Here is a 17138-nt window from a genome sequence, read left to right as displayed (position 1 = left end):
TCTTAGCAATAATTTAACTAGAAGACACATTCACAGCATTAAGAACCAAATCCAAGTGTAAAAGCTGTTTTTCCACTAGCCTATTAGAAAATACACAGTATGGGTTAACACATCTTTAAAAAATCTGTAAATCCAAATTAACTTACTTCAGCTAAAAAATTAGGTTCTTCCTGTCTGCATTTTTGTGATAAATCTTAAGTACTAAGTACCCTTTTAAAATACACAATGTTTAAAAGTTTATTCTTCTCAATGAAAGAAGAGCTGAAAGAAACAGTCTCCCTTCTATAAATTACTATATTACACAGGAAATTCAAATGCTTGGGTTTTTTTTTTTTTATCTGAGAAACAAGGTGTTTCCCCAAAAGATAACTATTCAGTGCCAACATCTAATTCACAATAAATGCAGTAGGTAAAACTATCTTAAGGCAAAGCCCAAACTTTCCTATCACCTAGTTCTTCAAAATACTAAACAGAATAGAAACAGAAATTTCTCTCAGAAAGAGAGAAATCAGAAAGGTGAAAATGAAAAAGTCTAGCTACAGCTTGAAATCTAGCAATTCCTAGAAGACACAAGGTGATCTTTTAGAAAAGCTTAGGTTGAAAAAAGTATTATTACACTGGCTTAATAAACATGACCACTGAGATTTCTCTGCCCAACTAGGGAGTCTCACATGCAACTTTTTAGCTCAAAAATACTGGCAAGAATGATGGAAAAAAAAAAAGCAGTTAAACCTCAAGGTGCTGTAAGATTGCAGTGAAAGATACTTGAGTAAGAATAGGTCAAAGATCTCTGATACAAAATTGTCACTACAACACACAGAGCTTGTGAGTCGCTGCAGCAGCTGAGGCTAGAAAAGGGGCTGAAGTTTTTTCCCCCTTTTGCAAAATAACTGCTAAGTAAATTGCTTTTATGTTGGCATTTTAAATGTCTCCTGTGATTTTATGAAAAAGCAGTAACATGCCATGTGTTGTATTTGGACAATTATATTGATACAAAGCTGCAGGAACTTAATCACAGTGCAGATGTATTCCCCAATAACTAAACGGCAATAAAATTCTATAATCAAGTATTCAGCACTTACAACAGTCAAAATTATTAGGTAGCACAGGTTTAGAATTTGTTTTTCTATACAGAGTTTCCTCCAGAGAAGGCAAATTGTAGAATCTCAGTTAAAATATGAAAAAAAAAACATGCTTAGACTTTAGCTAGTATTGACAATACATGGCTAAAGCCAACCATGTGGGCAATGCAAGAATTTGCAAGAAATTGATAGAAACATTTATGAAAGTTAAGGCAGATGGGAAACCAGCAACCACTAGCAGTTTCATAAAGCCTAACTTCCTTTTTAAAATCTGCTGAAGTTCAATATGGAGATTTTTAATCACACAAACAGAATACTTGAAACTAACATGGCATTCTTGAACACAAAAAAACCCCAAACAGAAAAATAACACCTTTTCCATCATATTGGACCCGAATGAAAATATTTGGTAAAGAAACAGTTAAGACCAATCACTTTTGTCTATTGAGAGTTCTGGGAATCCACTTTCCTAACTTAACCTCATGATGGTAAATAACCTATAAGTGTGTTTAGTTGAACTAACTACTGTAAAACCCAGTAAACGGTATCTAGGTCTTACATTATAGAATGGAATGATGAAACTTGGATTCAGAGGTAGGTACAAGTTAAGTCTTTGTCTTCCATTAGAAGCTTTAAGATTTAAAGGTACTATTGTATGTTTGTTTTGAGATTGGTTTGTTTTTTAGCTGACTGTAAGATATAAGCCTTTCTTAAGTTTCAAAAGTTGCAGGCTAAAATATTTTACTATCATGTGCTGCTGTAGGAAAAAAAGAGAACCAATTTTTGGTCAAATGGGAGAATATCTATCACCCAACCCACCTTCATCAGCCAAGTGATGCCATTCAGTCTTCCTGAGCTTGGAAGCAAAACCCCCTTAATTTTCTTATGTACCTAATTTTTCAGTAGAACACTAGATATTCATGATATTGACACTGTAATAAGAGCACTTACATCAGTACTTTATTGTTTATGTTAATGCGAATTCTCAGAAATGTACATATCACTGTAGGGGAACATCTCATGTTAGTCTTTGTGCACTCACCCAAGTCTAGGCATAGTGTGAAGAAACATTAATGGATTGTGTTGTGTCAAATCGTTAAAGATTAAATGGGAATGCTTATTCTTTTATTCCAATTACCAGGATAATTTAAAACTGTTGAGGAATACTTCTTGCTTACAGAAGTACTTCTTATAGTAGAAACCATTTTACTAAGTGCTCATTCCAAGTATTACTGTAGCAAATAAATAAAATCCTTGTTTCAAGCAGAAGGCTCCAAATTTGCTTTGGGACAAAGAATCACTTGGTACAAAACAAGCTTTCTGCTTTTAAAAGTTATTTCAATTTCATGGTAAGAGTATTCATGTCACATTTGACACTAAAATGTAAAACCACTCTGGTAGGCATTGCCTTTCACAGACGAAGTCTGCTCTTGTAGTTGAGCAAGAGATGACAGACAGGCAGGCCAAGAAAAGTTAGTCTCATTTTCTGTTTATCTGGAAGCATTCCAGTTGAGATCAGTTGAAATAGCAGATCAATTTTTTGTATTTTTAAAGAGTGAAGTATCGTAATATCAGCATCCTTTACCAAGCAATACAAGCGCAGGTTACTTGTACACAACAGAAATGTGACTGCTATCAACTTTTGCTGCCAGTGAGTTTTCTGTTAAGACTACATCTGTAATCCCGGATGTGAGAGTTTCTAATGTCTCGTTTATGGTACCCCCTCACCTCCTCCATCCTCACTTTCAATCAATTCATGTTTCTTCTTTTGTCTTATTGCCAAGCATCGTGCAATGCCCAGGGCACCTCCTTTTAAAAACCGTACAAAGTTGTCTCCCACCAGAGGCCCTAAAGCAAAGAGGTTGGCTTCTTTAGTGCATTCGTAAGTGTATGGATCAATCTCTATAGGATTCCCCTTGCATGTGATGGGCTGATTAGAGTGATGACCTATGCTATGTCCTTGGTCCTTTAAAAAGAAAAGATTTGGGTGAGAACCTATCAGAACTAATGCTACAGAAAACTTCAAAATTTTCTTCAGTCCAGAGGCACTCTGAAGAACACACTTCATCTCAGGCTTGAAGGAAAGTACATTGTGTTCAGGGAAACTAGTGTAAGCAGAATGCTGGTTAGAGTCCACGGTATGAGACTGAGTACACATCATGTGATAGACCTTATGGTATTCAGGGTAAAGCTTTTTAGGTAACTGTTTGAAAATTAGGCTTGTATCGGTAACTCTTCTGCGAAACACATGGACTACTGGGATGTTGTTGTTATAGGCACATAGTACTGCATCAGCTGCTGTTAGTCCAGCACCCACAATCAACACAGGGTCTGCCTTCCCACGTAACTTTCCTTTGCTGATTGCGGCTCCAAAGTCAGACATGGAATGGAGGACAAAAGGAAAGTCTTCTCCTTCAACTTGCAGTCGGCCAGGAGAATCAAAGGTTCCAGTTGCAAGAGCCACGTTCTCAGCAAAGAGGCAGAAGGGCACATGAGAGCCATCTGTTGCTCGCTGATAACCTCTGACTTCCCAGTTTCTCTTAATAACTGATTTCTGTCCATCTTCCATTTCCAAATGCTGTGTTGAAATATCTTCATTTTGGTGACTCCTGCCTTCATCATCCTTTTCTCGGTAAAGCCTGGACACTGATGTTATGTAAACATTGTCTCTGAAATTCTTTTGGAGGCCCATAACTTTAACATAGTGTTTATAATAACAAGCTATTTCCTCTGGCATTACTCGATCACTCTTTATATTTCTGAAAGAAAATTGAATGGTTCTGGTTAATAAATAGACCTTATTGGTAATTTAAATCTCAGATATGATATACCACATGACAGGTCAAGTTTATGAGGAGCGAATCTGCTCAGTGTAAATGACACTGAGTTCAGCATCTTTAAAGGCATTTGATTTATTTGTTCTCTTGTTTCCTGATACACAAGACCAGCTAACTTTTTAAACACAGTTTTAAGTGACTATACAATGTAAATTGCTATGGTGATTAAGAAATTAGATGTAACAAAGCTCTGGAGCATCACGGCAGCTCCATATGGAAGTGGTTTACAAAGTTTAACATCACAAATATCAACAATTGGCTAAACTTGTACCCCGTGAGAACTTACTTATGGTCTGATTAATTAAATGTCATAGTTAAGTGCTAATTTTGAAACTCTAGGTTCAATATGTTACTGGAACCAAGTAGTCATTATACTTTACAAAAGACTTCTCCCTTGGGTAAGGTTAAGTTCACTAAGTATCAAATGAAGTAGTTCCATGTCACATGAATGAGCAAAGCAAACATGACACAGAGTGTTAATGCAACTATGTAAACAGGATTGTGAGGTTCAAGTGTTCAATAAAAACCATTTTTGCACTGCAAACCTGCTATTACATTTGTGCTTTTCTCGTGATTATTGTAGTGTCATTTATAAGAAAAATAGCTGACAGTGTAATTATTTGGAACAGTTGCATGAACTTTGCTGCTTCTTTAGAAGTAAGCTCTAGGAAAAGGGCAAAACAAACTGTAGTGAACATCAGCATTGCCACTAAATTACACTTAATATTTACAAATAATCAGGCTATTCATTTTCTTAGACTAACAATATAATAGCACATGTTCTTTTAAATGCTCAGGTTACTACTCTGGAAATCCTCATGAGATAGTTATTGGAAGAGAATAACTTGACAGCGTGACACCTCTTACAAGGAAACTTAGGAAACTATTCTACATAACTAGAATTTTACACTATCATCAATCCTTTTAAATAAGCTTGTTTAATTGCAGTATAACAGGTCAGCATTTCTGGTTTTAGCATTGTTGAAAACTATAATACATAGCTTCAGATAATAAGCAGCTTACGGGATTTTAGTTAGGCAAGGAGGCAAGACTGCTGTGGTTATCTAAGAAAAGGATTAAAGAACAAAGCTACAGTTTCCTCACTTCAAGAGTTGTCCTGAAATGAATAACAGTCTGCCCTTAAAGACATATGCTCAAGCAACTGTACTTCTTCTTTTCCCATACATGGTACAAAACCAACTTCCTTTAATTTTGCTAGAACAAAGTAAAAAAAAAATTAAATTTTAGAAAAAGCTCATGTAGAGTGTTCCTAGGTTCATCTGCTGACACAGGCCTTTATGAACTGAAGTAAGACCACTGAGCTTGCACAAGATTAACTTTTCTTCTCATGTTTTTTCAAGAAACTCATTGCTAGAAATTAACACAGAAATACTGAATTATTCTCTTAAAATTAAAATTCATAGATTTCAGATGTTGCAGCTTTGCCTGTAAAAGCAAATGCTGAAATATATAACTTCCAGAATTGCAAGAAAGCTGGTGTGCGCAGCAACTTCAGCTGCATGGCTGTTGAAAGAGGAACTTGCAATACCTCCTTCAGTGGATTTGAAATTCCTTCCTCCATCTTCCCTCACCTCTGATCAGAACTGCTTTCAGCAAGCACCTCTTTCCGAAATGCTGCTGGAACACACCGCTGCCTGTACGGTGCTTTCAGTGCACTCACCAGCAATTATTCTGCCTGACCATTGTCCAGTTTTTTCCCATCAGATTACACACAGCAGAAGAATTTCCAGTGCCATCAAACAATTTAACAAACTAAACAAGAAGCCCTCCTGTGAATAGTGAAGTTTGAATATTTTCCAATTCTCTGGATTTTTATAGCCACTAGGATTCCCAAATGGATTCTGCAGTATCTTTACCTGCGTTTGCTAGCTGCCCACTCCTTAAAGCTGAGGCCAGGCAATTCCATCCAGTCTCCAAAGCTGATGGTTAGCATAGAGCCCTCCATGGACTATGGAGAAAATATGAAGATGCATGATCAGACACATTTCAAATTCAAATTTCAATTCAAATGTAGAATGTAATTAAAAAAAAAAATTCAAATGTAAAAATCAGTGAAGGTCTTCTCATTGTAAAGCAACAAAATACCAGAATACAACATAAAACCCAGGACATTAAATGAAGAACTGAAGAACTGTTTCTGTGTTACACTTAGATAATAAGCAACCACATGAGCTAATAAAGAAGGTGAAGAGAGAACATGTGAAAGGGAAACTAAAAGCAAGTTATTTGAAATACAAAAGAGGAAGGAAATACATAACATGTGAAAGCAGCATCATATAAAGACACCAAAATTTAAGATTGTATATAAAAGCACCTGGAAGCAATGCAGACAAGAAAAAATAGTTATAGAAAATACTCTTCATTATAATTCATTAAATGTGAACTAACAAAAAACCTGGTAATATAAGACAGCACTCATGGTCACAAACATCCAAGTAAAAGGCAACTTCTTCCTTCCTTTCTCATATCCCCCACTCGGGCTTTGCTAATGAGCAGCTGAAACTGGGATACCATCTAAAACAACCCTAGAGTAAGGCAGTAAGAAAAATCCCAAAATTCACCATTTTTAAGTTACTCTAGGAGCGAGATGAAATTTTTACTTACATGCCAAGCCCCGCCAGGTGGTCCTTTTCCAAGCACTATGTGGGGAATATAATTATGCTGTTCTAACTTCCAGTGCAGAACAGGTGGGTAGTCATAGCCAAAGTCAGCATCAGGGTGAAGCAATGTATCAAAAAGCACTGCAACTGGGTTTGAGGAGCGTCCTTCCAGGCCTTCTGACAGGTACTCCAGATCCTGAAGGATGACAAATTTTAAACTTTTAATGTTCATCATGCTATTCTGATGTGCAGAAGTTGAATTGCAACAGAAAACACAAATCAAATTGCATTTTAGGTAAAGGTATTTAATGTAGAGATTCTATCAAAACACTTTTCAGAAATAACTGCTATGATTCAGTTCTTTGTAACTCTGAATAGTACATCTCACTCATTTAAAAATTACTTGTTAATAACAGCAATTCTGGGGCAAGTCAGTATTTGGAGAACAAAGAAGTATGTGGACAAATAGAGATCAGAGCAACTTAGTAACATTTATATTTATAGACAGCAGACTGCTTCTAACAAAGGACTGCTAATATTTCTAGGAGCCCCATTTTGATAATGCAAAATTGGAATCTAAAAACATTAGGCTTTAAAAATCAAGCACAAAAGGCTCTTTTGACAGCTCTTAGCTAGCTCCAACACTAACTGTATTATATCTTAAAACAATGAAGATAAAATAAGCATTATTTTTAAAAGTAAAACTAGGATTATTTTACACAGCAGGTAATGTTGAGAAAAATTTCTAGAACTTTGTGAAGTTCACATTTCAGCATCGCTTAACCAGTCTTGTTCTAAAAATTGCAATAATTGCAAAAATTATACAATAGCAAATATTTGAAGAGAAACTAGAGATTTGAAGAAAGAACTAGACAAAAGACCAATTGTTGCTGACAAAGTCAGTACAGCTTAGCTTCCTAATTAGTCAAAATATCAGGGGGTTGGGAGAGGATGAAGTACATGAAACATTTGTAGCCAAAACTTAGGCAACCCACTCTCCTGCAAAAGGAAAAGCCCTTGAGACATAGAGTAAACATTACATGCAAATAGCACAGCACTGAAATAAAAACACCCTCCAAAATCCAAAGCCAAACAAACTCCTATTTACCTCCTACAAATATAAATCCATGTTTGTATTTCAAATAAATTAGTCACAAAAGCAATACAATGACAACATTGTCAGTAATCCATCAGGAGTACAATGAGATGAGCAGAAAACAGTGTTAACATGGCAAACCAATGGACAAGTGGAAAGAAAAACACTGGAGAACAATTGACTAATCAAACCAGACAGAAAAATTGCACGTATACATGGTAACAACTACAGCACAAGAGCAACTATCAATACAACACAAACACTGAAGGATGCATACTGTTCCAAAAAGAAAAATGGATTGTGTTTATAGAGGATATATGTCCCTAATACAACTAAAAATGAAATCTTAGTAAGAATTGTAGTATTTAAGAATATTTTAACTTGAACTATGTGTACTTTGTGTATGTTAGCAGCATGTGTTCCTTGATGATAGTGCCCAAACATCCCAGGACATGACAACTGGAATTCCTGCATCAGCCACTGACCAAGTCATAATTTATACATTCCTGGCAAGTAGTAAGAACACACAAAACAGCAGACTGGAAAACCAAAAAACACCACAAACTAAAAGCCTTCAAGAGCCACAAACAACACTACACAGTCCAGGTTTGGATCTAATCTAAATAGAATTGATTCTATTTAAATTAACAGAATAACAAAATATTAATGCACAAATGCTTACAGTAGGAAAAGAGCTAGACAAGAAGGCAACCAAAGCTTACTTGGTCAACAATGGAAAGATGTCGAGCTTCTTCTAATTTTGTATGTAGAATGGGGTTTGGGTGTATAGCTTCAGGAGACAAATATGGCCTGTATCCAGAGAGCAGGTAAGAAAGGCAAATTCCTGAAGGTCCATTTCCTATTAAAGAAAAAATTTACTGTTTTAGCTGCTTTAGTAAAAATGTTTATAATCTACAGTTTGTTAATCACTAAATATACAGCAACCAAAATAATAATGAAGTAGTATAATGCCAGTAGTATGATTTCAAATCAGCTTATAAACTTTGCAGTAAAATAGAGCTTTTACAAGGACCATCCTCCAAATAAAGAGAGCAATTTTTTTTTTCAATTAAAGAGAAACAAGCCAGACTTTTACACCAGGAAGCAAAATGCATATAAAGAAGTTCCCTAATTTACTATGTCAAATTCACTACAGTGTGAAAATGGCCTGACTGCTAATGGCCTGCCTGTCAGTCACAGTGATAACTGAATATTATTGCCATCTTACAACTTTGCATTCCCACAGGCACTGTACAACACAGAGCAGAAAGACAATCTGGATTATATTCTCTTCAGGTCTGTCCATAAAATAAAGGGAAGAGAAGCAGAAAGCTTAAGACTGAAAGAATAGAAGTTACAGACACTGCAAAACAGCAACATAAAACCTAAGTGACCACAGACCTCCTGTGGGTAAGTGGTAGAGAAAAAGAAACTCATGTAAGTCCACATTCTTTGTTCAGGAAGAGTATTAAGTCAAAAACTTTTACCAGCTTTGTAGCATTTTCAATTTGTATATGTATATTGACACAATTTTAATAGACAATTATTTTTAAAATGTTATTAGAAGTATGAGATAGATGGGACCAAAACATTACCATAAGGTAAACATTTCTATTTATGTGACAGTATTAAACAAAGTAGGGGACCATATTTATCACATGCAAATACAGAAGTAACATTCATATTGCAAACTCAGACATCAAAAGTTACAGAAAGAGAAATCAGAAAAGTATGTGCTATGATACAAAATTTAAATATGTGGCTATGTGTTGTTATTTCTATAGCTCCTCTTACTCATTAACTGAATGAAAAGCATAGTGTTCTCCTAATGAGGCACTTGTCAGTACTTTGTCTTTGTTTGGACACATGGTATTTAGCACACACTGCAAATTCTGGGTTTAAGTTATTAATTCATTCATACTTTAATATAGCAGGCACTGTTGGATGTTTGTTCTTACTTCTAACCATTTCATCTCTTGATGTTAAGAATTCACAGGTCATTTTCTTGTCACCATCACCTTTGCACACACTATTTTCATCACCTGTTAACAATCCCATTTCTCCAATGCCTGTCTCTTCTCCCTTTCCTGATTCCTCAGTCCTAAATCCCTCATTAATTTGCTGAGGCCCTGTTCATTCCCAGTTTCTTCATACATTGGATCTCTTTTTCCTCTTTCACCAGGCTATACTCACCTGGTCCCCAGTGGCAGAATATCCCATACTTTATTATAATTCTGTGCACATAGACTGGTCACAGCCGTAGGCTACAGGAAATCATCTAAAGAATCTAAAGACAGTGAAAAAGATCTTCCTTACTCTCACACTGTTCTGCCCTCTCACAAACAGATCAACATAAGATAGCTGGATATGCTTCAGTCTAGGAATTTAAAGCTTAAAGACCATGCAAGCCCCTCCTGTTACCCATTTGCCATGATATAGATGTGAGAGAGAACTGCAGCATTACAGAGAAACCATCCTTAACAAAATCAAATGAAATGACGAAAACACTTTAATCATACCAATAATTCACAAGCATTTCCATGGCTGAGTAAATTCTTAATTGTTTTTAGAATTATAACTAGAATGCATTAAGAATTTTGAATGTTTTTACAATTGCACAGCTAACTTTATTTTTCCATTGGGATATAAAGAAAACTTATCCACAACGGAAAGAGGAAAATGTATGCCACAGCCAAGGATGCCATGCAAAAGAGCATTCCTCCCAGATAAGGCTAAAAAAAGTAAATGGTTAACAAATGTCACCCAAAGACTGGCAAGGCCCAAAGAAATTACTGAGGATGGGATGGATGGGTTTTGTCTAGGGCTTAAAGGGATCACTTCACAAGGATCCATCCTCACACCACTGCCAACTTGAACCAGCCTCACTTCTCTCTGAATGCAAATTTGTTGAGGAGAAGTCCAGCAGTGTGCCCTGATGGCCAAGAAGGCCAATGGCACCTGGCCTGAATCAGCAGCAGTGTGGCCAGCAGGAGCAGGGAGGTCACTCTTCCCCCGTACTCGGCACTGGTGAGGCTGCACCTTGAGTGCTGTGTCCGGTTCTGGCCCCTCAGTTTGGGAAGGAGTTTGAGATGCTTGAGTGTGTCCAGAGAAGAGCAACGAGGCTGGTGAAGGGCTTGGGACACGAGCACCATAAGGAATGACTGAGGGAGCTGGGGGTGTTTAGCCTGGAGAAAAGGAGACTCAGAGGTGAACTTATTGCTCTCTACAACCTCCTGGAAGGTGGCTGTAGCCAGGTGGGGGTTGGTCTCTTTCTCCAGGCAGCAACAGACAGAACCAGAAGACAAGTCTAAAGCTGCACCAAGAGAAATACAGGTTGGATATTAGGGAAAGAGTAACAAAGTAGTGGAATGGCCGGCCCAGGGAGGTGGTGGAGTCATCATCCCTGGATGTGTTTAAAAAAAGACTGGATGTGTCACTCAGTGCCATGGTTTAGTTGGGGTGTGGGGGCATGAACTGGACTCAATGATCTTGAAGGTCTCTTCCAACCTAGAGATTATGTGATGTTAAGGTGAATTACTGAGTCACTGAGTTCCCTGAACTTTTCTAGGACCATCCAGAGAGCTGATCCAAACCCAGCTCCTATTCTTTAAGTAGACTGAATTCAAGGGAAAGGAAATCCCTTGAGGATATGCTGTTAAGAACACACAGGATGAAGGCTCAGCTGTGAAGTCTGCAATTAGACTTGCTATGGTTTTCTCAGAAAATTCTTGGGGAAAAGAGAAAAAAATCTTTTTGAAATTACAAACTTTGTTTTTTATTTGCACACAGTGCCTTCGATAAGATCTCTGACTGCAATTAAGAGATACTACTATTACACAAACTTTAGTTGTACAATGAATATAATCAGAAACCCCATGGTCCTGTTCATTTAAGAAGGAGTTGGAAGTTTGAATATCAGCAAAATCTTCTCTTGATCAACAGCAAACTGTAGTACAATCACCTTTACATTATGTGTCTAAATTTAAAGCAAATATTCAACTTCAAGTATCATAACAGCCTTGTTATTTGGCTAAGAAGTGACAACGTTCCACATAGTAATGATCAAAACTAGTGCAGAAGATAAAAATGTTTAGCATAGAACATATTCTAAACTTAGGAGTTTCAGCATGAAATTGTTCAACCCTGATGGAATGTATCTGTTTCTTCCCAACACAGGTACACAGCTACTGCACAGAAGTTATTAAACCAGTAGAGAGTGTGTGCATATATGGGGGGCAGGGGGGATGACAACTATTTTCATACTCCTCTACCACATTATCAAATCATTTTAGAACCCTTCAAAGGCTCTTCAGTGATAATAGGCTGACAGTGGAAAAGATCAGCTTGCAAGGTGTCTCAAATATATTTGTGAAGAAGCATTTTGATGATGGAGAAGTGGTCAAGGCAGCTGTGTTTGGTGTCGGCACCTAAAAAGGTGCTCTAGACAAAGCATTGAGCACAGGTATTTGCATAACACATTCTGCAAAACTAAACAGTGGAAACTGAATCATAAACCATATGACAAAGCTATACTAAGGCTGACGAAATGCCAGGACACCGTTCTCTTCAACTGTGATGCAGAACTCATCAAGTGATTCACGTCTGTCACACACACCTAAGTCTGCACCATGAGCACTATTTTAAACTGTCATAAAGAGAGCTTTGAGAACAGGCACTGTGCAAACACCAGTCTTTCAATGTTGTGGACTGTGAACACAATTATGTTGCAACATCGATCTCCAAAATCTTTGTTTGTTTACAGGTAGGTACTTGCTCTAGTCCCAACAGCTTTGGACTAGATTATTGAAAACCTTCTTTACTTCAAATCTTTTCTTTATCCCCTCATGAAGTCATGGCAAGAATGAGCTGGTGATCAGCTGTTGTTGAAAAAGCTTGGCCCAATACACATTATGCTGGCACTCTCAATTAAGTTGTGTACCTATGGAGCCTCCTCCCTCTGTTACCTTGTCATTTTACAAGTACAAGCCCTTAAGTGTTCAATCAAGACTACAATTTATTATTTAAAACTAGCCAAATTGAGATGGATCCATTTTGAAAAAGATGGGAGAATATATAGATATTAGTGATGGATGCAACAGAGAAAAAGGCAATTAATGACAAGTTAGCACCTAACCAACACAGAGCACACATTATGCTTTTCACTCTTCCACATGACCCCACAGATTTCTACTGGTGTACCATTGACAACCTCCATGCATGCAGAAATAGACATATCACACTAATCAAAACATATGTTATCAACACTAGAATCAATACAGTTCTTCTGTTAATACTCCCATATCCCACTCTGCTGCTAAATAACACAGCTGATTTTTTCAAAGCACAATTTAAATTCAAATATACTCCAACAAGTCCCTTAACATAATATAATGCTACTGTTGTTAATTATAACAACTGTATTACTCTAATAAAGATCTTCACTATAAGGATTCTAAGCATTAGTTATTTATTGATAAATTATTTCATGCAGCAGGTCAATAAAGGCAATGACAGTGACAGTGAATCTTTAAAAAGGGAAAAAACTCACCTATTATTACTACAGGCAGGGTAAGAAGGGAGTCCCCAGGCAGAACAGTTTCTTCAATTAAAGGCATTCTTTTAATCTTCTTCCCAAGACTGTCACCAAAGTACTGAACAAAGGAATTCAAAAGCTGTCCTTCGGTTTCAGTGCCGCTGTAAGTTCTAATTAAGAAGGACAGATGGGAGAAAACTAAAATGAAACAGTGAACTGTTGTCAGAACAGACTCTTCAAAAATAGTCGCTTTTGATGTTTTACTTTAAAAGCAACGAAACTGGCGAAATTGAGACCAAAACAGATATGTTTTATCCAATCTACACAATTTTACTCTTCAGCACAGCTTTTCTAACAGAAGATTTTTTAAAACTACTTTCTCCTAGCAAGTCTACAGAAGGATAACAAAAAAGCACAGATGGCTCTGCAGAAGTGCAGATTTCTAATCTCAGTTTATACAAAGCCAAAGTATAGCCACAAGCATTATTTTGATCCCACACACAGTAGAACTCATTCCTCATTATCCTTATCAAATCAGGAGATACACACTGCCTAGCCAATTAACAACATTAAGGCCAGACAAAGCCTGAAGGAGCAGCTAAGGTACAACAGCAGCGTTCATATCCCTTCCTGCTGGCTGAACAGCACACAGGACTTCACCTCAACAAATCTGCATTCAGAGAGAAGTGAGGCTGGTTAAAGTTGGCAGTGGTGTGAGGATGGATCCTTGTGAAGTGATCCCTCTAAGCACTAAACATAACCCATCCTACCACTATTAAAAGTTTTTACAGAAGGAATTGCCATGTAGTCAGGTCAGCTCCTGCACAGCAGACTGCTTTCACTGCTGGCCATTTTCCTAGATTTTTCAGTTCTTTCTCTGAAAAATACACTTAAGTTTCTCTTGTAACTCTTCACCATGTAGATGAGCTTCTTGAATACAAAGACTTGTCTTATAATGTTTTCTATTTAATTATTTAGGAGTCCTTTCTGAAACCTTCCCAGGTCATTGAAGAAGCACACAAACTATCAGTCTAGCTAGAAAGACAGAGTCAAACTAAAACCAGTCTGTTACTGCAGTTATTTTGTCAAGTCTTTTGTGAAGTAAGCACAACCAAAGTTTTCATCAAAAATACCTGTATCAACAAGGGGATATTTTTCTAGAAAAATTTCTAAAAAAATTTTCTCTTAATAAACATAGTAATTATCAAGAATAAATAAAAGTAATCTTATCTAGTTCGTAAGACTTTGCATATCTTAAAGCTATTCTAGCATTTCAGCAATTATTTTCTACACAGGATCAAAATTGTAAGATGCTGATCCAATTCCCAGAGCCTTCAAGAAGCCACATAAACCATGTACTGCCTCAACTCCCACAGCACCCAAGATTCTGTTTCAAAAGCCTTTCCTCAGTGGGGAAGTCTGAAGTAAACTGGAGAGAGAGCCGTGCAGTAACAACAGCAGTAGCACAATCTGTAATATATCTCTCTGATGGCATTGTTAAAAAGGGTGTGGAGATATTCTGATCTTGCACTTATTTTGGAAAGTACTTGATATCACTATTCCCTGCAGTACAACAGGAAAAAAAAAAAAAGCAAATTATTTTCTTACTGTTTGATTACAGCTGCACATTAACTCTTGCAGACACCTAACACATTATCATACTGATTTTTTTCACCTCTTCTTTTAGTAAGGAGCAGGGGGACTGTTTTATTTTCCAGCCATTGCTCAAAGTTGACAAAGGCATACTACCTTATGTTTTGCAAAAGACAGGCTTAAGGGGAGTATGCCTGCTTTAGTGTGGCTTTACTATACTTGCTGCGCTTGATGGAACACAAAACCGAAAGAAACATTTCAAAACTTCTTTTAAGAGATATATGCACAATGCTGTAGAAGAATCTTTTAACAATAAAAATGTTGCTTCTATGCAGCTTAGTGCATCACAAATTACCAAACTGGTGATTTTGCACAGGAATATCTGCACACAATGTGCAGTTTCTCGTTCTTTGCACCGGAATATCTGCACACAAAATGCAGGGCATACGAAGGAGTGTTGTCAGCAGCATGTACTTCCTTTGCAAGAACATCATACCAGAACCTAGCAAGATCTGAAGTTAGGGGCCACCACCTTCCTAACCTCTGAGCAGCACTAAAAGCCAGCAAATATCAGCAATTTTTATCTTGATAAAACTCACGGTAGACAGCTTTGCAGTGGTGGGGACTTGGCACAATCACCTACGGCTCTAGTCCTTCAGACATGCAAGTGGGCACAAGATGAGTCAGTTCCAACACTAGAGCCTAATTTATCTTATACTGGTCACTCAAATAGGGAATTACATTCTGTCAATCACCCAGATTCTAAACACATGCAAAAATGTGCCTTCATGGTTTTGCCTTTTTCTTTTTAACCCATTAAGAGAAAAAACACAGCATACACATAACAGTTTTTGTCCCATTTGAAAAAGCTAATAATAATAATTTGATAACAACGCGTAATTTGTTGCAGGTTTTTAAAATAAATGGTACCTTTTCCAGGTAGCCGTTTTGAAAGATGCTAGAATATACTGCGTACTTTCAGGAAAAAAAAAAAAAAAAAAAGAAAAAAAATAGAAAGGAAGAAACGGACTGTGGTGGGCGGTTAACAGAAAACTCGTTATATAAAAGGCATCTGAATTTGGTCTCAACCTGACACTTCCAGAAGAGAATTCACCACTGCCAGACTGTTGGATTTCGTTCAGGTAAGCGGGCGGAGCGGTGCCCCACGGGGCCGGCATCCCGGTCGGTGCAGCGCTGCGAACCCCGGAGCGACACCGAGCATCAGCGGCCGCGGGCTGCCCCCGGCCCGGCTGCGCCTCGGCGCTGCCCAAGGTCACGGCGCGCCCGCCCGGGCCCCGCCGCCGCCATCCCTTGCTCGGCGGGGCCGCACGGGGCCGGCAGCGCCGCGCTCGCCGCCGCAGCCCCGCGGAGGCCGCACCCGGCCGGTGTGCCCGTCCTGCCCGCACCGGCCCCGCCCGCCGCCCCGCGGCCCGGCTCCCGCGCCGCCCCACCGCCCCCCGCCGCCGCCTCACCTGAAGTGACCGGCCAGGGAGCAGCGGCAGCACCACACGGGCATGGGGAGCGCCGGCGGGGCCCAGCGATGAGGCTGCGGGGGGACACCGCACGCCGGCTCCCGCTCCTGCCGCCGCCACAGTGGGATCCGCGCCGCGCGGTCCCTCCTCCTCCCCGCTCACATGCGGCACCGGGTCACACGCGGAGGAGGAGCCGCCGCCAGCACCGGCAGGGAGGAGGGACGAGCGGGGTGAGCAGAAAGGAGGAGAGGAGAGAAGCGGAGGGGAGAGGAGCGGGGAGGAGAGTGCCGCTTCCCCCTGCCGGCGCTGCCGCGGCCCCGCGGCCCCCGCGGAGGATGCAGGCTGCGCCGCCTCCCCCGGGGAGGGCGGGCAGGCAGCCCCGGCCCGGCCCGGCCCGGCCCGGCCCGGCGCGGGCAGGCAGCCCCGACCCGGCGCGGGCGCAGGGTCGGGGGAAGGCGGCGCGGCGGCTTGGGGCAGCCGCGCGGCCCCGTGAGGGGGCTGCCGTGCCTGAGGGGACTCACACCGGGCTCCTGGGCCGGCGCGGGAGGATCCCGGCCCGCAGCGTCCTGCTGTGCCCCATCGGGTTTCTCTAGAGACGCGCATGAAGAAGTTGACAGAAATCAAACAATTAAAAAATTTTCGACGTACCTTTTGACTAACAGCCGCCTATTCGGGAACAATGCTTCATATATGACCAGTTAATAACTTTGAATTGTGTCTTATCATAAATATTTTGAAGAAGTGCTTATGTGGGGAGTCACACCCATCTCAGGGACTGTGGTTGGCAGGAGCTCAGGAGGTCATCCAGTCCAACCCCCTGCCCAGGCAGGGCCCACCTGAGCCAGCTGCCCAAAGCCAAGGCCGGATGAGTTTTGAGTATCTCCAAGGATGGAGAATTCATGAC

General features: G+C 39.6%; 1 protein-coding gene across 3 annotated transcripts; it reads right to left on the bottom strand.

Annotated features, from left to right (window-relative positions):
* Window positions 1-2020: 2020 nt before the first annotated feature.
* OSGIN2 (oxidative stress induced growth inhibitor family member 2) lies at window positions 2021-16469 on the bottom strand. 3 transcript variants are annotated; one of them, XM_059863415.1, is made up of 6 exons: window positions 16235-16469; window positions 13185-13339; window positions 8359-8495; window positions 6545-6736; window positions 5797-5888; window positions 2021-3841 (listed from the first exon to the last, which is right to left on the bottom strand). In XM_059863415.1, the coding sequence occupies exons 1-6, from the start codon at window positions 16276-16278 to the stop codon at window positions 2794-2796; spliced, it is 1668 nt and encodes a 555-aa protein (XP_059719398.1). In that variant the 5' UTR covers window positions 16279-16469; the 3' UTR covers window positions 2021-2793. The 3 variants fall into 3 exon arrangements, with proteins under 3 accessions (XP_059719398.1, XP_059719389.1, XP_059719406.1); XM_059863406.1 differs by lacking the exon at window positions 16235-16469 and adding an exon at window positions 15852-15999; XM_059863423.1 differs by lacking the exon at window positions 16235-16469 and adding an exon at window positions 15693-15714.
* Between the last annotated feature and the right edge of the window lie 669 nt (window positions 16470-17138).

Source organism: Haemorhous mexicanus, chromosome 1 (genome assembly GCF_027477595.1).
Source record: "Haemorhous mexicanus isolate bHaeMex1 chromosome 1, bHaeMex1.pri, whole genome shotgun sequence".
Classification (NCBI taxonomy): Eukaryota; Metazoa; Chordata; class Aves; order Passeriformes; family Fringillidae; genus Haemorhous; species Haemorhous mexicanus.
The sequence above is the reverse complement of the archived record's forward strand: the minus strand, read 5'-3'. Positions and strand labels throughout refer to the sequence as shown.

Bases quoted from the DNA above. Each gene is read 5' to 3' on its own strand.
- OSGIN2 (XM_059863406.1), bottom strand. From the start codon at position 15,940: ATGCCGGCCCCGTGGGGCACCGCTCCGCCCGCTTACCTGAACGAAATC. The intron at 6,737-8,358 runs GTAAGCTTTGGT...GTCATCCTTCAG, and splicing joins ATCTTTCCATTGTTGACCAA to GATCTGGAGTACCTGTCAGA. The intron at 5,889-6,544 runs GTAAGTAAAAAT...TTTTCTCCATAG, and splicing joins CACCTGGCGGGGCTTGGCAT to TCCATGGAGGGCTCTATGCT.